The sequence below is a fragment of the Protomyctophum parallelum genome, assembly GCF_964188405.1.
Source record: "Protomyctophum parallelum genome assembly, chromosome: 13".
Classification (NCBI taxonomy): Eukaryota; Metazoa; Chordata; class Actinopteri; order Myctophiformes; family Myctophidae; genus Protomyctophum; species Protomyctophum parallelum.
This window is the reverse complement of record NC_139708.1, coordinates 9,908,502-9,933,688: the sequence shown is the minus strand read 5'-3', so window position 1 is coordinate 9,933,688 and position 25,187 is coordinate 9,908,502. Positions and strand designations below refer to the sequence as shown.

The window sequence follows — 25,187 nt, the reverse complement described above, 5'->3', positions numbered from 1 at the left end:
GCTGTTCAGCTGCCCTCGCTGCACGCACTCTTTCCAGCACAATGTGGACCTGCAGCACCACCTAGAGGCTCAGTGTAGCTTATGGCAGCACTGTGTACACAGAGTTGAAAGCAGCCTAGCAATTTTTTTGAACTGCAAAGGGTCTCAAACTTTATTGTCTCCACCAGGCCGAAGGCATGGGGAGAGAGTATGTTTTGCACTCCGTCCGTATGTGTGTGTCCATGTGTGTGCATGTTTCCGTCCGTCCATCCGTCTGTGTACAGCTAATCTCCGGCACCGTTAGCGCGGTCGATGCCAAACTTTGCACACACAATCGCTAGATGCCAACAATGAATCTGAAGTTTCCAGAACGGCCTGTTATAGCGCCATCAGGAGACTGACTTATATATTACTCCTGCATATTTCGTTTAAAAATCCTGCAAATCATTACACAGTATCTCTATAGTCAAGTGCTCAAGACAGATCTATCCGATGTTTTATATTCCATCCTGATTGGCTAACATTGGCTTTCAAAGTTTACAGGATTGGCCCGGTTTGAATAAAAAGCCTCAAATCATGAACGCAGCATGCAATTTACGTGAGATCTTTCACAGACGTTCCTACTAGGCTGAGGAATATGGCACCCTTTTCACATTGGCTTATTATAGTGCCACCAGGAGGCCACAACCTGACCTGTCCTGGTGGAGACCTGTGCCCCGAGGGGCACTTTTTCTATAGTTTTATTTATTTCAACGACCCAACAAAATGGGCATTGTCATGATTTGTCACAACAAGTTCAGTCAGACAACTCACGAATAGATTAAACAATATTTATTGCAGAATGAGTAATGAGTGTGCATATGATATTTGACTTGGCGTTCGGCTCTGCTGGATTTCTCCCTGCTCGGCATGATTAAGCAACATCATAAAACATAAGAGCAGGGAGATAGATATACAATAACCTCCCCCATGGGGAGCATAGATAGCAGAGCCCACCGGTGGTGCTGGCGTGGTGGTGGGAGAAAACATCACATACAACCGGGAACCATGAGCAGAGGAAGGCAGGAAGAGCATGGAGTCTAGTGAGCTTAAGTAGCCTGCCCAATTAGTCAGCTGACTGCCGCATCGGCGAATGACGTGTGAGACTTGTACACACGTATACTCCCACATGGGAGTGATTGGTGCAGGCAATGAGATAAGGCAGTGTTTCTGACAGACAGACATTGTTAGAATTATAGTATGATATGAATAATATGTTATATATTATAACCATTTACACATATGATACCTTTTGAAACGGCCATTCTGCATAATGAGTACTTTATGGTACTTTTACCCAAGTATTTTTTATTACCGCACTTTTACTTGTAACAGAGTGTTTCTACATTGCAGTATTGATACTTTTGTATTGATACAGGGGGTGTTCCTGGCATATCTCCCCAAGGTCATGTCACGTTGCCTCATTGTCCTGCGTTATCATGGCGGGTTCAGTGGAGACGAACGCGGCCCGACGAAGACACAACAGGTGTCAGGGAGGGTGGGGGTTGAGGTGTCCGTCACGTACAGAGACCAGCACACTAATTCCATGATTAGTTCCATGTTTTGATAGTTTCAGGGGTTTCGAAGAGACAGTGTAGAAGAGACGCTCTGAGCAGGGAGTCCAGACAGGGAGGGAGAGAAGTCATTTTTCTACATTGGTAAATAAGTTCCTTGTGTCTAGATGACAAAGATCTGGTTGAATAGTTGCAACTCCTTGCAATTATAGTCGCAACTCCTTGCAACTAAACAGTTGAGGTCAACCACACCAATGCAACTCCTTGCAATCATTGGTGTGGTTTGGGCTTACAAGATATCAAGCTACTCTCAACGGGGTGCGCACGCTTTTCCGACACACCAAAGGTCTGAAGCGCGGGGACATGCGATGCGAAAATGCGATGGTCCGACATGCGCTGCTCCCGTGCTTGCGGTTATGGTTAGGGATTGAGGTTTCGGATCAATAGGATGTCGGAGCTAAAGCCTGTACCCCTCTCAACTATATTATAGTTGGCATTAGCTTGATATCTTGCTAAACAAATCTAAAATAAGATTACACAATAGGTAAACGACTAGTCGACTACCAATGGGTAAAATTAGTCTACTAAAATCACTAGTCGTAACACGCAGTTTCAGTCTCAAGCTCTAGCTTCGGTGTCGGGTACGCCTACAAAAGTCACGTGCACAACATGTGCATAAACACCTTTGACGCGCGTTTGCGCACAGCCGCACACACGCGCACACACACACGCCACAATAATCATTTATTTTTGCCATTGCCTTCTGTCTCGGATTTGCAGGAGGAAATCCTGAGGAGAGAGAGAGAGAAGGGAGGGGGAGTATTTCAGTAAACCCCAAAATGATGTATCATATACTGTGTATGTATATATATTAAGCATGTAACGATATATCGTATATATATATATATCGATATTAATCCTGACGATAAGAATCGATTTAAAAAATAAATATATATATTTTTTTAGGGGGGCTAGTGAATTATGGTGTGTGATATGAAATATGAGCTTTAATCATATTCCATCATATTCAAGTGTTTTGGAGAGAAATGAGACTGAGCCACTTTCAGTAGTAGAGCACTGCAGAGGGGAGCTGTGTCTGTGACTGTGCCCAGGTGATGGTCGTTGAGGCTCATTCATATCAAGGAAGGCAATTGTGTCTCTGCACTGTCAAATAGATCTACATCTGTACTAAGATGCCATCAAAGAAAGCTTTTTTACATGTTAACTCGAGCTAGGTTCTAAACAAGAAAGCATGTTTACAGTTGTTGCACAGAAATTAAGTAATTTTACAGAAATGAGACAGACTCCATGCAGTCACTTTCAGTAATAGAGTTCTGTAGACAAAGGGGAGCTGTGTGTCTGTGCCCAGGTGATGGTCGTTGATGCTCATTAATGCATCAAGGAAGGCAATTATGTTTCTGCACTGTCAAAAGTAATGGGGGGGGGGGGAAATTATATATAAAATTTAAAAAAACTGTTTCTGGAAAATATCTTTTGTTTCAAGTATCATGAAAAATCGTATCGTGAACCTCATAGTGATACGAATCGTATCGTGAGTTGAGTGAATCATTACATGCCTAATATACTGTGTATATATATATATATATATATATATATAGCTTGTTTGTTTGTTTGTTGTACGCCATTTTTTCCACCCAGTGTCAATTGTCTAATGTAATCCTGGGCACAACACTGTAATCCTGCTCTTCCAACCTGGGAAGAGCAACGGACTGACCTCATGTTCATTCAATGCATGGCTTTATCTTCACTGTTGGGTGAAAACCTTGTATGTCCGTGCAACACATTCTCCAGGGGGCATCAAAATAACCCAAGTCAATCACCATAAGCCAGTGGTTCCCAAACTTTTTCAAGCCAAGGACCCCCAAATTCATATGCATTTGGCCACAGACCCCCATCTGAAAAGAGTTTGTGCCAGGGACCCCCAGAAGAATATTTATATATAGCCTCAGAAACCGCAGCCAAACAGGAAAAGTGGCATAGGAGTGGAAGTGAATCTTGCATTTCGGTAAACCAATAATAGTGCAGAGGGACGTCACTCCAAATTTGGTGATGTCAGTGTTCTCCGCTGCGTTCAACTGGGGAGGGGAGGGAAGGAGAGGGGAGGGGGGAGGGAAGGCGGGCTTATGGGTTGGTGAACCAATAGGAAGTTGGTGTCGGTTGGTGTCGCCCTCTATGCCCAGAAAAGCATAGGGATCTTTCAGGCTAAGTTGATAATCATCGATGAGTTATTTAAAGTTAAGAGGAACAAGTAGTTACAGTATAAACTTATAAGAAGCACCACGGACCAGGCAAAAACACCCTGCTTGAAATGTGAATTATGGTGCGTCATGTGCACCATTAGAGTATTTTGGTGTAAAGTCAACAGAATGAGTCACCTCTACATAGACGTGTACTCCATCAATGCAGGGGGGATCCAGTTGCCATGGTTACCCTGACTTTGCTCCGCACCGTCCAGCACGCTCAATTTTCTGATTGGTGGAGGCCGTTTCCCTTTATCCAATCACAACACATCAAATGACCCCATTGATGCAAACAACAATGACACAAAATGTTTAAAAACATAAACGAAATCAAATGAATCTTCATCCCCCAAAAATGACTTAATTTCTATCAATGACACACCCCATGAAGCCTTGAATTCATAGAGATTTGTATTAATTTGATGACCGGCAGAGTCTCCTTTTGACCGTCGATGACCCAGTCAATTATTTTTTGTTTGTTTTCCATAACTAGAGTGGTGCCCATGGGGCATCTACAGCGATACCCGTTGGGCACTGGCCGGCCTACTTGTAACAATTCAAGTTGGAAATGCATGTAATGTATTTTATGTGTGGACACCAGGAAGAGTAGCTGCTACTAAGGTAGCAGCTAATGGGGATCCAAATAAATAAACAAATACGCCGCCCTGATATTAGGCGTTGGAGCATCTACAGCGATACCCGTTGGGCACTGGCCTACTTGGAACGATGCAAGTTGGAAATGCATGCCCCAATTTGAAGTCGGTGGGGCGAATGGTTCTCGGGTTGCGTGGATTACACACAGACAGACAGACGTACAGACAAGTACAGAGACTTGCATTTATAGATAGATAACACCATGTGCAACCCAGATTCGGCACAAACAAGGGATTAAATTAATTTCACTCCTATGCCACCAAAATGTGGAACGCCCTACCAACAGTCATTAAGACATGCAAATCCCTTGACTCCTTCAAAACTGCTCTCAAAGGGCACCTACGGACGGCTGCAATTCGAAACTGGCCCCTGTAAAATATGAAACCCCCACCCACAACTGTTTCCCCTCACTGTATATGTTTCTTTTCCCTTTTTACCTCCTATGATGATTTATTTTTTACTATATAGTTGTGTATATTCGTACGTTTCTAAATGTTTTGATGAACTGAAAATTGTGGGCCCTATTGTAAACAAGTGTAATGCTTTATGGTATCGTCCACTCACTGTTAACAGTTTTTGTATTGAGTTGTACTTGAAATGTACTGTAATTCTGCAAACTTTTAATAAATTAATCAATCAATCAAACACAGAGGCCCCCTTTTCCACCGGGGTTGAACCAGTTCGGTTATTTTTCCCCCACCTAATATTAAACCAGTTCAGAGTGTTTCCACTGTTTCCACTGTAAATGAATTGGGTTCAGAACCCTAAAAGTTGGTTCGGAACTGGAACCAAAAAATGACCGCCGGTTCTGTGAAAGCACCAAGGTTCCAAGAATCTAAAACGGAAACAGTTCTACAAAGCTATTTTGGTGGAAAAGATTTCAGAGAGGGAGTCATTACCTGTATGAGTGTAGATGAACCACAGCGTCCCCATCAGGCTGATGCCCAGAGCAAAAGCAGCAAACACAATCCCCATCACTGGACCAGTATCCACCACCCAGTCTACAATACACAGAGTACATTATACTAAAGTATAAATTCTTCACTGGACCAGTATCCACCACCCAGTCTACAATACACAGAGTACATTATACTAAAGTATAAATTCTTCACTGGACCAGTATCCACCACCCAGTCTACAATACACAGAGTACATTATACTAAAGTATAAATTCTTCACTGGACCAGTATCCACCACCCAGTCAACAATACACAGAGTACAAATACTAAAGTATAAATACTTCACTGGACCAGTTGCCACACATTGAATGCTGCCCTCAGAACACATTCCAAGGCATATACAATAAATTTACTCTTGGGGGGGGGGGGGGGGGGGGGGGGGGGAGACACATTTTCAGATGGTGGTCCGCGGGGTCCCTGCTTGGCACTATAAAGTACTGATTTAGAAGGCATTCTCAGGTCTTAATGGGATGAACACAAATAACCAATGAGCTCAATGTGACCACTCCTTACAGTTGTGTTCTGGGCTGGGATTGGCCAGCTGGGACACGGTGGGTGTCTTGGCCCTCTGGCCAGCAGGGGGCGGTGGTGCTCTGCTGCGCTGGGTCACCACCATGGGCCTTGACAGATCCCTGCTCTCACACTGGAAAATACAACATTACATTTGGGTGGATTTGCCATCTATGAAGGTTTAATGACAAATAGAGCCCCATGACCCTCGCAAAAATGTGGGCATAAATTGTGAGAGCGCCATATTATCCAAAATAGACGGGTAAAAAAATTAAAAAAAAAGGTGTGTGTGTGTGTGTGTGTGTGTGTGTGTGTGTGTGTGTGTATACACACAGTATATATCACATTTCCACATTAGCCCTTTAATTGGGCACATTTTCAATATATATTTTTTATTAATTTCTTTCCCAAAATGTTTCAATCTTTTAAAGATATTTTCGAAAACAGTAAAATTGCAAGAAATCTACCAGCTCAAAGCTTGTAGATAGTCTATGTGTGCGTGCATGTGTGCGGCGAGCGAAAAGTTAATATGGAGCCCTTTGAAGTCTAGCATAGAACCCTTGGGTCAAACAGCCACTTCTCATTCAGGAAGCGGTGTGTGTGTGTGTGTGTGTGTGTGTGTGTGTGTGTGTGTGTGTGTGTGTGTGGAGCTGCGTTACCTGCTGCGTGGAGGAGACAGGGGCTCCCATAGGAGGTAGGCGTAGGTCACATGTGCCCCTGTCCCTCCTAGCTGCTTTCCCAGAAGCACACAGACGCACACTGCAGTGCAGGAACTGCACAGAGTCGTTGAAAACGGGCCGCAGGACAAAGCTGAACCGCAGTGAAAGAGTCACCTTCTCTTCCTCTGCTGGCACCTTCCTCCCTTGATTCCGTCTGTTGTCCCTTGCTGTTGTGCCGGCAGTGGAGGCGTCTTTTGCCTGGCGTGCCCGAGCCCGGGCCTGGCGTTGGAGCCGGGAGCCGCTGGGGACATCCTCATTGCCAGAGTCTTTCTCCCTGCTGTCTCCTGCCTCCATGTCCTCCTCCTCCTCTGGTTCAGCATCGTCCGATTCTTCCTCCTCGTTTCTGCTGAGGACGACGGAAGAAGTACTCAGTTATTTACTTAAGTTATACTAGAAGCACAATGTAATCCTGCTGTTATACGAATAAGCTGTATTTGAAATATCACGTGGGTAAAATTAGTGTTGGCATCAAATTAAAGTTACATAGTGCAGCTTTAAGTACGATTTTGAGGTAATTTAACTTAACTAGAGTAAGTTAAATATTAGTAGGAGTAAATATACTTAGTTACCTTCCAGCACTGCTGAGGACGAGCGAGGGGTCCGAGGAGCAGCCGTCCTTCACCAAGGTCCAGAAAGGAGACTTCCGGGGGTGTGAAAACGGTGACACGACACATGACGTCACCTCGACACCCCCGCTAACGGGCCTGTTGACCGACACCTGTAGACAAGAACAACAAAGGTAGGTCTTCTTTTCTTCCCACATCAATTTATTTATGTTATGGTTAACTATCGTCGCTGTCGGGTGGAATCCTCAAAACTGAGCTTGTGTCTCGAGCTTGTGGATCTACTTTTGATACTTTTGTGTGATGCTGTAGTCAGTGTGATCAAGTATGGCGTTAATCTACATATAACGTTACAACGTTCTAAAGGAATCGAAGCTTGCTTTATTCCTTTAGCTTAGCTGAAACAACGTAGACATGGACTTCTGTCATCAGGTACCTTAAATTACTGGGTTGTCATTTACATCCATGCCATTGTAGCATTTAAATCACCCAACACCTTCTTGGTCTATTCACAATCAATCATGGCTAATAACAAGCCATCTGATTTGATTGAAAATTGTATTAACAGTTTGCAGGATGGGTAAATGGTTCTGTGCACGGTTGTGAGAAGTGTATTATAGGCAGGCTGACGAGGTGGAGTTTTTGCATGTTTGTAGAATGAAACGTTTTTTGAGCACCCATCCAAAACAAATAAAATATACGAGCCAATAGATGCACTAGTTGGACAATGTCCACTCAAGACCCAGAAATAGCAACAAAAAAACCAAACTGATGGTTAGTGATAGAGTAATTGCACTCAGAACATGGCACTAACTAATACTGATATATTATTATTATTATCTAACCCTAACCGAACGTGAAGCCACGTTGTCAGACCAATGTGCCGTTGGAATTCTGGTAGCCAGACTTAAAATGCAGTATGGTAGAAGACACGCACACGCACACGCACATGCACACACACAAAGTCACACACACACACACACCTCTACATAGACACGGCGATTAGCAGTGATGACACAGGGGCCAGTGGGTCTGTGCTCGTAGTCTTCGGTGACGAACAGCTTCAGGGACAGCAGCGGGGGACCAGGTCTGTGTCGGGGGGACGGTTGTGGGAGTAGGGGTCCCGGGCCTGGACCCTGGCCCAGCCGTGGGCCCTGCGGTGGGAGTAGGGGTCCCGGGCCTGGACCCTGGCCCAGCCGTGGGTGAGGACGGGCGGGTGGGAGCGGGACGGATGCCAAGCAGCTGAACTGTACGAGCAGAGAGAAGAGGCACTTTGAGGTACTTTTACTTTACTCAAGTATTTCCCACTTCCAATGCTTTTACTTTTACTCCACTACATCTCAGAGGCAAATCTTGTACTTTTACTCCATTACAATAATAATTACAATTATTTGAAAACTTTTGTATTATTATTACAAAACATGCATTACCCACTTTACTTATGCATTTGAAAACTTGAAATGAGACATTCTGCACAATGAGTACTACTTCAAGTACATTTTGATGCCACTACCTTTGTACTTGCAGCATTGATACTAATTAATCCCCCAGGGACTCACCAGGTCAGTGGCCTTTTGGTTAGAGCATTGATTCTCAAAGTGGGTCCTGAGGGTTTCAGGGCATGTTGTTACAGGTATAAAAGCTTTCAGAAATTAGTGTCTCTATAAGCTCACAAGTCACAATGTGTTGCGCTGCGACATGATGTGAATTGTGAGCATGAAGATAGGCTAATTGAGTTATGTATAGTGTATACAGACACACCTGGACCCACACACACACACACACACACACAGGGCTCTCACATGTATGGCCAGGGGTCCTGCCTTCCTCTCTGTCTGGTTGTGTGTGAGAATATTCTGAGGTTGTTCTCTCCATAACAAAACCTAGGGCAGAAAGAGACAGAGACAGAGAGAGAAAGAGAATGAGAGAGATAATTTACAGTTTAGACATTTACTGTAGCAGACACTCTCTCCAGAGTGACTTACAGTGTGAGATCAGAGTGGTGGACAAACAACCAGGTAAATAGTGTTGTGTCAGATCCAAATCTGGACTCCCGCTTGGCGATCAGCAAGGGTTACCGCGACGATTACAGCGTTGGCTATGGGCCGTCAAATAAACCTTGTTTTGACCAGAAATGCCATCTGGGATGGCGCGCTCCATTGATGTTGACAACATCACCTAGCATCCCAGTGCTAATGTAAGTAGCATTATGACTTGATCTATCATAACCACTATAAAAGACCAATTTCCGTGATACTAATTTTAATTGCCGTAGATCTACGTTATTGGTGTTATAATACTTTGCACAATCTTGACAGATCTTCTCTTATGGGGGTCCCCTGGCACAAAATGAGAGATTTGTGCTTGTGACCTATAGTTTATTAACCATTTGTAACTCTGAGAGGGTGGAAACATAACCACATTTTTTTTTACACCCACTTAGAGTGCACTTCTAATAGGTGTTATAGCAGTGTGTGTTACAGTGTTATAAAAGACAGACAGACAGACAGACAGTCCACGGTGTTGCTTTTAGTCATGACAGATACCTCTATAAATATATTCAGTCAGCATCATGCGTCACTATACATACACGTAATGTAATCAGCCACAGGCAGCATGGAACTGAACAGAAAGGTCTCCACTCCACTGACTCAGCAACACATCCCCTGTGAACCAAGGTCCTTAGTACACCAGAGTTAAGTAATATGAAATAACAAAAAACTAGATTTGGGGGAAAAAAAGAAAAATATAATAAACATTAGTTAACTGAAATAAAAAAGAGTGATAGATAAATTATGCGTTTCAGGCCCGCATTGGACGGTCTGGCAATTCTGGCAGATGCCAGAAGGGCTGGGCAGTCACAGGGCCGCGGCTGAGCCAAAACAAAGATCTTGTAATACAAAAAGACAGTGGTGACTGTCGGCTGGTGAAGACCACAAAATGCCAGGGCAGATTTTCTGTGCCAGTCAGTGCCCGATGCATTTACAAAACGAACTAAAATCGTGGAGAAAATGTCGTCAGTTTTGTCTTATTTCAGTGAAATCAGTTATGATGTTTTACCTGTGAATATGTTTTCTTTTTCAATTCCCCAGATTACATGAAAAACTAAAACACTAAATAAACCTTAAAAAACTAAACTAAAACAAAAACAAAAAATTCAAAACTACAATAGGATTGATGTCAAACACACACACCTCCAGGTGTTACAGTGGTATTATTATGGGATGGAAGGCCTTCACTTAGCACACATGCACTCAGATGTACTCAGACGTACTCAGACAGGCAGACAGTGTGATTACATGCAGGAACCATTTGCCTTGCCTTCCACTTCCCTCTGTTTAGCTCTCCTCACTGAGGCTTGTGCTTGTGTTTGACTTTCGTCTGATTTATAACTTTGTCTGCATGCCGCGTCTCGTAACACAGACAAAAGCTGATCTACAAGCTCACACTAGGGGTCTTATTATCAACGATTCAAAATAGATTATATATAAAATAAAATGGTAAATTGTGTATTTATATAGTGCTTTTAAGACGCCAGTGAAAATAGCCGATCTACAAGCTCACAACACGTAGGAACATCGATGCGAGCCTGTGGAATGATACCGGTGGGGAACTAAATCAGGTTTTTTCTGTAAGCACACCTGTTACCACTTGTTATAGTCATGCTTCATGTGTATGTGAAAAGGCCTCTTCTATGTTTGATCCTAAAAGAAGTGTGGGTGGTCTGATTCAGATTATGAGGAATGTTCTTTCATGCTGAAACCTTTCTTAAGTTTGTCAGCAGCACTGTGTGTAGTGGCAGGGTCATTGAATCTAGTGGTTCTCAAACTTTTAAATGTCAAGAATATTTCCTGTAGGCAGAGCCGACATATCTGCGGTGTAAACCTGCACCTCTTCTACTACAGTGAATGGAAAAGTGACTGATGTTAGTCTGCTCAAACGTTACTCTTTTACCTGCTTTTTTTTTTACTAACACTAACTTTATAAAGATGCCCAGAACATTGATGAATGTGTGTAGTTTGTGGCTGCTCCAACAGTGGTGGCAACATTTAACTTTGAAGAGAAACGGAATGTCAAATACACCACACCGTGGTGTCTGAGACCAGAGCTGGCTGAGAGGAAACGGTGAAAGCACTCAATAACTTGGCACTTTCAAGACTCATTACGTTGTACCGGTATTATTTTTGCCCGACTTTGTTCTTCACTTAAACTATATACTGTTTAGTCTTAACTACAAGTTTCTGACTTCAACATGCCTCTCGTTCAATATGAACGGGGGATTATTCAGCGACTTTATCGTAATCATCGGCGAGGTAAGCAAGCAAAAATATGTCTCCCGGTTTTTGTCCGGAACGGAAGGGGGGGGGGGGGGGGGCTTACAAATTGAGTAAAAGCGGCCATATCTCCCCGAGCTTCTATTTTGAAAGAAATCCCGGCGCCGATTGTGTTAATGTGAAACACTTTGGTTGTTGTTTGATTAACATGGCCAGCTTTTGAACCACTCTGTTGGTCGGAGATGGTCATGTCTTCCTCCATCTTGTGTGTGTTGCATGAAACGCTCAATTAATAACACTGGTTTTAGCACTACTGGTGCCATCTAGTGGCAAAACATTTATACAACGAAAATGAATTATAGGACGGACCTGTTTTTTAGGCCAATTTCATTGGAAAAAACATTCTTATATTCTTTCATATTTTGTATGAAAGGTACAAATAAAGTCATTATTATTAGTAGTATTACCATTATTAAACAACTCCCTCTTAAATGTACACTGCTCCCCTCCTTTATCACTCACATTGTGTTTCCCTTGCTTGATTTCCCACCTTGTTCTGCAGTCTTCTTTCTGTCTAACTAATGAGCTGGTTTAAGTTCAAAATTATTATACATTACGGTTATATCTGGTGATTTTTAACTGCCTGATTTTATTGATAGTTTCCTTAAACTATTCACCAATATTGTCACCGCCAGGAGACTATGCCAAGGAAGAAATACCACCCTATATTTTTCAAAGTTGAATTAGTTGTATTTGTTGTAGTTGTATTTAGTTGTTTAGTTATATATCACAGGGAATAGGAATAGGCTTCAATTCCTGTGTTGTTGTTGTTCATTCCTCACCGTGTTCTTGTACAGAACCCCTCTGGGATGGAGCAAGGCCGTGGTCCTACAGGAAAACACCGGGAACGCCAACAGGAAATGGCTGCCGTTGGAGCGTGCCTGGCATTTAGGATCCTCCAGAGTCACAGCAGACACCCACACTGACAAGGTCTGTGGGAGGGGGAGAGAGAGAGAGAGAGAGAGAGAGAGAGAGAGAGAGAGAGAGAGACAGAGACAGAGAGACAGACAGACAGACAGACAGAATGTCACGTTTCACTTTCAAAATGTTGTGAAAATAGTTTAAATAGATGTGTCACATTGTGAGCTTGTAGATCAGCTATTTCAGCTATGTGTGGAATATCGGTTAATGTATGTTTTGTAATAATAATCTAAATCTACTAACTAAAGTTTTAAAATAATTGCAGTGGGTACAGTATTTTACTATTTGCCTTTGAGATGTAATGGAGTATTGAGTGTTTTAAGTTTCATTTAATAATAAAGTCCGGCCAAAATCTCATTCACTTAATGGAAATAGAGACATCTGCTGGACCTTCAAGCGGACCTTCCCTTGCCCGGGCGGTTTGAAGGAGCAAATGCAGGCCCGGATTAACATGAATGGAATTTACTGGAGCTTAAGCGCCAGGGCTCGCAGCTTGCAGGGCCCTGTGCGAGACTATTTCAAATAGGTACAGCTGTAGCTTCCATCAAAACCGTATTCATGGGTCACCAATTTCAATGTAACGCAACACAGGAAACCCAGCTAGTGTTTTTGGTCGTCCAACAGTTTCTTAACCACTCAGTGGGAGGAGACTCAAAATAGCAGATGCAGTGTCGGGGAGCAGCCTAATAACTCTATGGGAGCAGTGGCGATAGTGCTGGCAGTGCGCTGAACGCACGCGCGTTCATTCACTGGGCGCAAAAAGTGTCCTTCTTGATTGTGTTACGCACACACGTGCATGGGGCCTTTTGATTTGGTGTAGCGCCAGGGCCCACGGAGGAGTTGATTCTGCACTAAGCACAATTTATCTGAGTGCAGTGTGATGGTGACCTGTAGGTGGTGCTGGCTCACAGCCACGCTGAGGCGGCCGTCCTCACACTGGACAGTGAGGGCATCCTGACCTCGGCCGGCTCTGCCTCCTCCTCCTCCTCCTCGGCTGAGCCACTGCCTGAACCTAAGCTCCTCCTGCTCCATCACCTCCTCCCCGCCTACTGGTGGAAGCACCTCCTCTAGAGAGAGAGAGAGACAGACAGACAGACAGACAGAGACAGAGACAGAGACGGAGACAGACATATTGTAACCTCGTGGTTACAATATTAATGCTTCTGATGACTTTTAAAGTTACGACCGGCAGATTAGTTACATAATAATAATAAGCGATTCTGCTTCCAGTTCATTTGAGGTGAATTCTGGGATTTTCAAAATAAAATATCCCGTAACTACGGGCGGCATAATATTAGACTGAATCGCGAGCGGGCAGGGAATAAGTTAAAACAATGCAATACTTGATATTGTGTATATTGTCAATTACTTGCATGAGAGGGGAGAGGTGGTGGAGTTAGTTGCTTTAGGAGACAGTTTGAGGGTTAAAAACAAATCCTGAAAATGTTATATTTTTACTTTCCTGACAAATTTACATTTAGGAGGGAGTTAGGTAAGTTTCTCCATAATACCAAAACACTTTCTTACATAAATAATAACAGTAGTAACAATAGTAATTATTAGATTACTATTATGTTATTGCATTGCTATGGATAGCAATGCGATAACATAATATTTATAGATATTACCTAATGAAACATTAACAATCGGATCCACAAAGGTAATTTTTTCATGAAGTAACGACTTTCTGCCTTTCAACATAACAAGGTTTCCACTCAACCCAATAAGTTGTTCGGGACCAAATGGTTGGTTGGACGGACGGACGGATGGACGGACGGACGGACGGACGGACGGACACAGACAGACAGACAGACAGACAGACAGACCTGGCCCGCCCACGGCAAGCCGGATCACAAAGCGATTGGCCAGGTGAGCCTCTGTGTAGGAGCTGGGGCTGGGGAAGCCGTTCTGATTGGCCCACGCTAGTAGATCAGGTGTGGTTGAGAGGTCAGCGTCCAGCACACTGGACAGGGTCAGGTGAGACGGTGATGGGTAGGGGGGAGACACACTGTTGGAGGACTAGTGGGGACACACAAAGACAGAGACACATGCATCAGGACAGTGTCAGATGAGACGGTGCTGGGTAGGCGGGGACAAACACTGTTGGAAGACTAGTGGGGACAGACAAAGACAGAGACACTAGGACAGTGATTGAGGATTATTAATAGGACTAGTTGTTAAATATCCCTAAATATTCAGCACAACAATTGAATGGATTGGAGATGACTTCTTGGGTGGGGTGGAATTGTCAATGATCCCGTGGTGCCACCAGTACGACACATGCCCAGTTGTGTGGATGAGGATACTGTAAGTGGGACCCCAAATAATTAATTAACATTAATATATATATATATATTTTTTAAATCTTGAATAATGGATTTTCATTGTGATAGTGATAAATTAAAGTAGAAAATAACTTAAAGTATACTATGTTATTTCCTCTGATCCAAGATGAAACACAATCCATGGAGTGGTCATTCAAATAAACAGGCTCTGAAATGTTCAAGTGGGCCCTGACCCAGAACGACTAGACAAATGGCTAATGGCCTACCACATACAGCAGTACACTACAGATTAATAGAATAAGTACAATGATCTGAATGTGAAATTACTTTAAATTTGTTATTAATTCATAGCTCACAATCAGAGTTGGGGTCCGTTACTCATAAAAGTAATGCACTACATATTACATATTACTTTTGAAAAAAGTAATGCCTTACATTACTTTATTACTCCCTGGAGAAAGTAACTAGTTACATTACTCGTTACATTATTTTTGCGTTACTCCATAAAATCAACTGAGATGCATTGTCAAATAATTTTCACTGAACTGCCACACACTTAACAAATCTTTATTGGGTTAGGTAACCCAGAATGGAATTGTGGACAAAATCTTATCCTACGACAACAACAATTATATTATATTATATTATATTACAATAATATTTAGTTTGGGGTCTACAACACACGTTCTACAACAAACAAACAGACTGGCAGTGTTGCCAGGTTTTAGAAGAGAAACAAGCAGCCATGTCTATGAAAACAAGCCCAAAAGAAGCCTGACTGGTCTATTATAAAACAAGCCCAAAGTCGCTTATAATAAGCGGACATGGCTACACCCCAACGCCTGCTCTGTCTCTGTGACAGTGGGAGACTGGGAGCTTGCTGTGCAGCGGAAAAGTGCTGCGGAGATTTTAATACCGAGACGACGTAAATGACAGTTATGACACAAGCACTGTAGGCTATATCACAAAAAAACGGACAATGATGTGTCCGGCCAGGTTGAGTTGGGAGGAGGACAGGTGGGTCTAAAACCGGACGTCTGGCCACCCTAAGAGTCCACGACAGTAACGAAAAATGCTGTGCTGCTGATGATCTGACACCGGTTTGACATGTTCTAGTCCGTACTGCGTACTGCGTTGCCAGCGCACCATAGTGTTCATGTTCAACTCATCTCCGTTGTGTGCATTATTCTCCAAAGCAACACTGCTGAAAGCAGCCACATGACGCAAGTAACGAGGCGCCGCAGCGACCAGTAACTGTAGTGTGATTATCAAATTTGGAGGAGTAGTGTCGTTATATTACTCGTTACCGACCAAAGTAGTGTCGTTACAGTAACGAGATTTTCCGTTACTCGTTACACCCAACTCTGCTCACAATACAATAAATGGAAAATAAATGAAAGAAGTGTGTGTGTGTGTGTGTGTGTGTGTGTGTGCTTTCTGCTCCACTCACATGCACATAGACGCTGCCCTGGACACCGTGTGCAGTGACGGCCCAGTTGACTGGTGCTGCACTGCTAAGGATCAGCACCACGTTGTGTGTCCCCGAGTTAGCCACAGGGGGCATCAGGGAGACAACCACCTCTATCTGCAGAGACCTGAGTGAGTGGGGGGGGGGGGGGGGGGGGGGTAGGACCAGAAAACATATTGGCTTCCAACTTTATGCTAACAGTGGCTTGTTAATATAGATTCTTTTTTTTTTTCTTTTCTTTTTTAAGCACAGTGATGTTAAACATCACCATTTAACAATTTAATAAAACAACAATGTAGGTTTAGGTTAACCACATTAACTTCAGCATCCCTGTTTTGGGCACACAAAATATACAAATGCAAAAAATAATAATAAAGATGTCACATTCTTAAATACATTTCTCCGTTTCTCATATGACAAAATAATGATAAGTAATACGTTATAAGTGATTGGGAAAATTCAAAAGCATTATTGCTGCCATGTCAGGTCTCATTAAGACATTGAGATTACATACATGTTTTAAGACAAGAGGCCCTCTCACCCACAGAGCGCAGAGCCGGCCGAGAGCAGCTTGATCACATGCACTTCCTGGTCCCTCACGTGCACATGCGGGTCATTGTCCCGCCTCGCCGCGGTGGGCGCACTACAGCCGTGCACTTCCTGTGTCTGCAGGTGGGACGTCAGGTAGTTGTGAGAGAGGAACAGAGAGCGGAGCTTGCACACCCTGGGCAGCGTTGTGTCTGTGTGGACATGGCGTGGTTAATTATTATAGGTTTGCATTCATCATTTGTTTCTATTTTTTTGAGTGGTGCAACCACTCCTACAACCAGCAATGTCTGTGTCACCTATGTATGTGGTGTTCATGTATGTGACGTTAATGAGCACGAGTATATGACTTATTAGTACCAGTAGGGAGCGCCAGAAACAGAGAGGGTGCAATAGTGCATGCTCTGTTGCCTGCTAATGAGAGAGAGAGAGAGAGAGAGAGGGGTGGGGGGGGGGGGGGGGATTGCACCACTCAGTTCACACAGGTGTGATTTTTTATTTAATTTGGACGTTTTGTCTTCAACTTCAGTTCAGTTTTAAATAGTTTGTAAAAAGGGATTTTCTTGTTTAGCAAACATTTTTTGTTTTAGTTCATTTTAATTTGTTTTTTTCAGCATGTTGTATGGGGTAGGAGTGGTATGTCGCACATGTCGCAATGCGACTCGTTGTGAGATTGTAGATCTGATTATTTTAGTTTTAGTTTATTTAGTTTTGTAAACACAATACAGTTTCACTGTCTCATCCTTTTTTGTAAACACTAATCCAATTTCTTAACCAAGTAACCAGGGAAACCAATTATATAAGATGGGACAAAATTACATTTTGTTCATAATAAAAATTACATACTGTAATTAATACTAATAACCTTGGTACAACAGGTGGAAAACGAAGACAGTACTTTTGCTTTACTTGAGCATGTCCATTTTTGCAATACCTTTTTACTTCTACTTGGACTACTGCACTACATCTCAAGAGGCAAATCTTGTACGTTTTACTCTAATACAATAATCTAAACACTTAAACCTGGCATCCTTATAGGGGAAAGCTTTAGCTGAAAATAGCAGATCGACAAGCTTACAATGTGTTAAAATCTGTCAATTTCCCCACAATTACACAAAACAGAAGATACACTGGTATAGAGCCTTGATGGACTCCACTCAAACATAATAGGGTTTAAGTGGTTAAAAAGGATAACACGAGGCCTCACCCTCTCCCAGGCCGATGTAGACCCGGTTGGCGCGGTCCGTGTGTGTCAGAGAGGTGAGGTTGGCATGGTGCCGCAGAGCCCAGCGCAGTAGCGCCCGAGGACGGAAGGGCAGCGATGGAATGGAATACACACGCAGGTTATGGACGGTGTGGGACTGAACCGTGGAGTTCAGGGACACCTGAGACGCAGGGGAGAGAGGGAGTCTGAGCCCTACTATCTAGTTTACTTGATCCATTTGTCACTCTGAGAGCGAGCAAATGTTACCAAATGGAACCGTAAGGGCCCACATTTGCACCCTCTCAGAGTTAAATTAGAATAATCAGTAGTGTAATTACAGTGATATATGGTTTCTATCAGGACCTCTTAAATACATATTTTAACTTTATCTTTGAAAATTTACACCCGACTTGATCATACAAGCGTCACACAAAAGCTTCAAAAGTAGCAGATATACAAGCTCGAAACCCGGTCCGAGTCCAGTATAAATACAGTAAATTTCAATATGCTGCCTAATAAGAGTCGGTATGGTGACTTTATACATTGTCAGATACTTGAATGTGTTCTTATAGTATCATCATTTTACCCAAATACAGCTCAAGTGGAGTTAGGAGCTGTTTTTTGACCATATTTTGTCAAAGAACAAGTTTGAGGATCGAATGGAGTTAGGAGGTTTAGTCAGAAGCGGGTTGTAAAACCCACACACAGAAGTAAAGGATGTTCAATAGCACTGATACTGATTTAAATTTAAATTGAAATAACAAGGCAAAAAAAAATAGAGAATACTGTTTTCTGCCCAACATCACTGAAAGACGACGATATGTTAAGTTTGTTTTAACCATTAATCAAACAGAAATGCACAACATTGTATGTACGTATATTTTGCCTCAAGTACATTTTTATTACTGGATTTTAACTTGTAACTGTAGCATTTCTATATTGCTGTATTCATACATTAATGTACTTTTACTCAAGTAAAAAAAAATCACAGCTGTGTGAACTGAGCTGTTACTGTTTCTTTCTACTCCAGACCCCCAGGAACGCACCCAGGGCTTGTACTGTAGTATACTCTGTGCCACTTTACTCTGTACTGTAGGCCTACTAGTGGCCACTTTAGGTGTTGCAGCTGTCCGTGCTTGGACACAGAGACAGACACGTACCTAGACATAGGGACACACATAGCTGCGTAATGGAGCGGAGGCACCGCTCAACACTGAGTATACCTGCACCACCAAAGGGAGGTGTGGAGGCAGCCGCTCTGCTTGCAGCCACCAGCTGACTGGCTGCTGGGAGCTGAGCACCAGGACACAGGCTCTGTGGGGGCCAGGGGACGCAGGAGGGGACACAGGCTTCAGGACCACAGTCACCTGCAGACACCCAGAGAGACAGTAGGAGGGATCCTATATACTATAACTATAGCAAAATACAGTATTTAAAATGTTTTGTGACAGCCAGGGACCCGGAAGAGAAGATTTGTGAAAAGAAATGTCTAAATTATTCAAGATTTCCAATATTTTCAACATAAGAATTTTTTTTTTTATAACATAAAATATGGATCAAGTGGTTAAATGGCCAAAAGGCCCAAAAATATCTTAATAATAAATAAAATGCAATGATTTATTAACAAATTTAGCTGGGGACCCCTCTGGAACAGCACTGATATAGCAACAAACGTTTTTCAGAAAACTCAGGTTTTAATGGGAACAGAATAATAAAGAGGACCTTGTGCAGTAAATCCTGTAGGAAGTGATTAGCACTGTTTGTTGATCACTCACATGTATAATTGTGTATTTTTCTTATGCTATGTTGATGAATTGAATACATAGTCCCCAGGACTTATTTGTGTTATCGTTTTAACTTGAATGTCTTACTGTACCACCCGCTGTTTACATTTAGGATCCCTGGTCACTTTGAGAACCATATAGCTCAAATCTAAAATGACACGGATGCCTTCCCGGATTGAATGGGTTGAACAAAAACAGAGGTTAAGTCCAGTGGAACCTGGCCCAGGCCGTAGCGTAACGGTCTGGGCACCGGACTGGTGATCCAGTCGCGGTGTGCCGCGGGTTCGACTCCCGGACCCGACACGGCCTTTACCGCATGTCATCCCCCCATCTCTCTCCCGTTTCCTGTCAGCCTACTTTCTATCCCTTAAAAAATCAATAAAGGCGTAAGCCGCAAAAAAATATCTTAAAAAAAAAAAAAAAAGTCCAGTGGAACCTGATGGTCGTCCTTGGCGTTCGTCGCTGCTCTCCCCACTGCGATAACGTGAGTCTCTTTCTCGCCACTCTCCCTGGCGGCACAGCCAGGCCCGGCCTCGAACTGCTCCAACAGAGCCTGGACCGGGTGACGTGTCCCCACAGGGGACACGGAGCACCGCATCCCCCCACCACTCTGAGCTGACAGACAGACAGAATGAATGAATGCATAAATTAGCAAACAAACAAACAAATAAAGAAACTAACTTGTTAAAAAGCGGGTGATAGTGGGTGAATTCACCAAATTGTGGCCGGGTCCTATTTACATATTATTGAGGCAGAAACCTCCTATCTCCATATTCTAACTTTTTGTGTTTTTTGGTAAATGAAAGAAAGCCCTACTTGATCATACTAATAGCGTCGGTCATACAAAAGCATCAAAAGTAGCGAATCCACAAGCTCGAAACACAGGGAACTGAGCGAAGTGTTTCGAGCTTGTAGATATGCTACTTTCACTCACTTTGTTTTCTAATTTGAAACCTGAAAAGTAACAGTTTTGAACATAATGAGGTTTTCACCCGACTGATAGTCTACTGCAGTATATATTGGGGCACTACTTAACTTCTGCCCACAGGGGAGTGCCACAAAATGTGAATATAGCTGCACAGTTTGAGCAAAGAAGTCGTAGCTATAAATAATATGCTGCATGACTATCTTAACTGCTTTGTGACTCATGCATACATTCCTACATCCTTCAAACAACTATTATGACTTTTATTGATTTCACAATAGTACAACTATAGTCTTTCTGTTTGCCTAGAATAGATACATTTGTTACTAGGTCATGTTGTGGTTGGAGTACAGTACATACAGTATGTCATTTGGTGTCATTCATTTATAGAACAGAACAAGGATATAAAACAGCATAGAACAGGATATAAACATTATTTTAGCCTGCATGGGAACCATGACTAATCTGACAGGGCGAAATAATTTGCTCTTTGTGTTTCAGTCTGGCCATGCCAGGCTAACGTTATTAATGTGTATGGCAGTGGTTCAGCAACTTGCAATGGGACAGGTTTTCAAGATACTAACAAGGGACCAGTGCCCATGTACCCGTCAAACTACTTCAAAAGAGCGAGTAACGCCCACGCCAATGGGCACAACACCTACAGTCTACAGTGTTCGGCATAAACATTACTTACTTCCTTAAGCAATGGGGATTAATTAATTCTACTACTACTACTACTACACCACCAAAATGTGGAGTGCCCTACCAGCAGCCAACAAAAAGTGTGACTTTTGTTTAAAAGAGCACCAATTTGCACCAACTGGTCTTCTAGCTTGCCAAAGGAAATTACCCCCCAACCCCCATTGTTTTTGTGTAACTTTTACTGCTAGTAATATTGATGATTTCTTGTATAATTATTAATTAGCCTATTGTATGTCTTGATATATTGATGAATTGAATACATAGGAGTAGGACAACAATGGTGGTACTCTTGTCGTTTTCACATTTATGTCTAAAAAGTATTCAATATTCAATCAATCAAACTCTTGGGAGTTAAAGCTCCAGATATGACTCCAGACCGGACTAATAATAATTTGGCTGGGGACCTCCATGCCTCCATGGTCCCTACCCTCTTTGAGAACTACTGGTGTATGGGTTTTATAATATCATATTATATTCCTGTTGTTTATTGTTTTGTTATTGTTACTTGTGCAAGCAGAGTGAGCAAGTACTGCGATCGGCTGGGTATGCATGCATGTCGTGACCACTGTTCTTGATGACGTAACTAAAGTATGTTTCAAGGTTGGTATAAGGTCAATAAGGCGTATTTCGGTGTTCTACATTGGCCAATAGGGGACCACCATTCTTGGTGACGTAACTAATGTACGTTTCAAGGTTGTATATAAAGGGTGTAAAAGTAGGCATACAGATACATGGCCTACTTGTGCGCAAGCAGAGTGCGCAAGTACTGCGATCAGCTGGGTATGTATATGTGTCGGTGTCCTCCAACAGCCAACATCCAATAAGGGACCACCATTTTTGGTGACGTAACTAGGTACGTTTCAAGGTTGGTATTAGGTCAATAATAATGTCTAAAGGATTTAGAATAGCAGAGAGCTCTAGGACTCAGAGCAGCAGTCGTACCCAGACAGCAGAGAGCTCTAGGACTCCGAGTAGCAGTCGTACCCAGACAGAGAGCTCTAGGGACTCAGAGCAGAAGTCGTACACCAGACAGCAGCAGAGAGCTTTGGGACTCAGAGCAGCAGTCGTACCAGCAGTGGTGAGCGCACCTCATGGTGCACTCTGCTTGCGCACAAGTAGGCCATACATGGCCTCCCTTTGTGCGAAGCGCAAGATGGCAGCTCGACAGAGTGCATTTCTAGTTTGTATTGTCCCTTACCTGTTGTTTTCTTTGCCATTAGGAGGAGACAGAGAATGGTCCACAGAGTGTCTGGCAGGGGTGCCATCATCAGCATGGTTTACTACAACTACAGCAAAAATAGCCTTTACCACTATCCTATCAAAGGATAAAGTAAAGACAGTCATATACTACATCAATTCAAAATGTTACACATGCCATGCCATCAAGTAAACTGAAGAGCACTTAAGAGCAACTTTAGCAAGAGTATAATTTTACTCAGAAACAAAATAGGCCTAATGGCTATAGCTTACTCTCTCAACTTTTCAATCACCTTATAACTTAAATGCATGTGAATGTAGATCTGTCCACAGTCAGACAGAGAAGTCCACAGAGAAGAAAAACAAGACCAATAAAAATCAGGCACAAATTATGAACATCCCCTATAGCTGCATCAAAAAAAAGTGACATTTTATTGATCCTACATCTTTCATTTGTAGCCTAGCTATTGTGATAATGCTTTAGGCTGCCGATTGGTGAAACCTTCCCTGCGCAGACACTCTCAGACAGTGTTGTGCATCGGGTCGGACAGCCAGAACCACAGGTATGCATGCGGTTGTCTGTCCAGTAGGCTACCGGCCTATAGTTTTAGGACTGGCTCAGTCTGGCTGCAATATACTTAAAACTCATGATAGAAACAGCTGGACCGAGATTATTTGATTATTCCTAATAGCTAAACAAAAAAAGGAGAGGGAGAAAGATATAGCTAGGCTACTGTTCGAAAGATCGAAAAAAAGAGAAAAAAAAAGACTCCAGCAACAGATAATAGTTTGTTGGATGCTCATTTGTCAATATACAATGAATAAAAGTGCATCTTCTATCCCCAACAAGCAAACAATTCAAAACGATCGGTAATGTTACATGTTGTATAATAAAATAATGATATGCAGCCGAAAACGTAAACCAAAACAAGACAACTCACCTGTCAAAGGACGAACTGATTTTGTCGCTCCTCAAACTGCTGTGTGGAGTTTTGACAACAAAAACGCATGCAGTGCGTCTCTCTCTCTCGCTCCCTCTCTCTGACAGCTTGACTACATTTGCGAGTCAAGTTGTGCCACTGCATGTGGATATATCCCACCAGGGACCAGGGTCATGCATTTTCATCTCCATTGAACTTAACAGGGAAAAGGTGGGGGTAATTAGGGAGAGGGGGGGTGGGCTCCTAATGGGAGGGGCTGCAGGATGGTGTGACAGACTGGAGAGAGGAGAGGAATAAAGGGCCATGAGGACGCAGTGCAAACGTAGTTAGGCAGCAGGCAGGGAGGGGAGTGTAAGGGGAGTGTAGAAGTCTGGACACATGAGGAGGCTGGACTGGAGTTTGAACAGTAGCCTACTCACATTTTTTACTTTAAGTACAATTATCAATACTGCAATTTTACAACAAGTAGAGTAGCCTAAGTCTGGAATTCAACATAGCCTACTTAAACAAAAAGTAGCCCTATTCAAAATGTACTAAAGTACCAGACTAGAAAGTAGGCTATGCAGAATGTCTGATTTCACATTTTCAAAAGTAGGCTATATGTACATCTTTTGAAAATAGCGGATCTACAAGCTCACAATATATCAAGCATGTAGATCAGCTATTTCCAAATTCTGGCCGAAATAGGGTTGGAGACTGGGGTTAACTTATAATTATAATAAAAATGTACCGTAAGTTCCGTAACTAAAGTTTTAAAATAGGCCTAATTGTAGTAAATAATCAAGTAAAGTACAAATACCTCAAATTTGTATTGTGTGTGTGTGTGTGTGTGTGTGTGTGTGTGTGTGTGTGTGTGTCTGTTTGGGGAAGGGAGTCTCAGCTTGTGTCAGATATAAGAAAAACACATGCATTTTTTTTTTATTAAAGATGACATAGGGCCTACTGTATTTTATCCTTTGTGTTTTTGATAATAATTTTGAAAGACAAGTTAATGTAATTTATAATACAGCATTTCTTCTGGTCAAGTTGCCCTCTCATCTCCAGGTATACAACAGCAGGGAGAGAAGCACTCTATTAATCAACTTAAATGGCCACTAAAATTGAATAGACATTTCAGACATGTTTCAATTTATAAAAATAATTTGTCTGGTTGCATTGACTGAAATGAGAATTCATGCGTTAGCTCATAAATTACATAATCCTTAACTTTTTTATTATTTGTTATTGTTATGCTACTATAAATGCTCAAATTGCTTCATTTACATTTTTACTTTCTTTGAGAGAACCAGATCCTCTGTCGCTCTCAAAGTCGTATCATGATTGCGAGAGAAAGAAATCTTGCGTGCCTACAGTCACATCTCGCGAGAGTATAAAGTGCTATAACGTAGGAAATAACTAAAGGAAAACGGTGGCTTATCATGCAATTAAAAACCATTGCTGCCAATGAGCGGGGCATGTGAAAACGGTCTCTCCCATTCAGTAATTTCAGCAAGTTATGCTAATTATTTTGCTGGAAAAGTTCTGTCCCTGTAGAAAGCGTGACTATATATAGTGACGAGTTAGGGCCTCATCTGACCATGCACCACCCATTTAATGCGATGGGATGCATCATGGGATTCCTGTTGTCATATTTCAACACTAGCCTACTGAGATTTCCAAGGGAAACCATTCCCCGGGACATT

General features: G+C 42.6%; 1 protein-coding gene across 1 annotated transcript; it reads right to left on the bottom strand.

Moving 5' to 3' along the window:
- Nucleotides 1-1,816: 1,816 nt before the first annotated feature.
- engl (endoglin, like) lies at nt 1,817-23,607 on the bottom strand. Its single transcript, XM_083778922.1, has 17 exons — nt 23,506-23,607; nt 22,566-22,653; nt 20,177-20,355; nt 19,180-19,323; nt 17,960-18,137; nt 16,748-16,946; nt 16,189-16,333; nt 14,280-14,472; nt 13,342-13,520; nt 12,315-12,464; nt 9,001-9,081; nt 8,182-8,445; nt 7,205-7,353; nt 6,576-6,981; nt 5,920-6,049; nt 5,347-5,448; nt 1,817-2,321 (listed from the first exon to the last, which is right to left on the bottom strand). The coding sequence occupies exons 2-17, from the start codon at nt 22,639-22,641 to the stop codon at nt 2,158-2,160; spliced, it is 2,739 nt and encodes a 912-aa protein (XP_083635048.1). The 5' UTR covers nt 22,642-22,653; nt 23,506-23,607; the 3' UTR covers nt 1,817-2,157.
- Nucleotides 23,608-25,187: the final 1,580 nt, after the last annotated feature.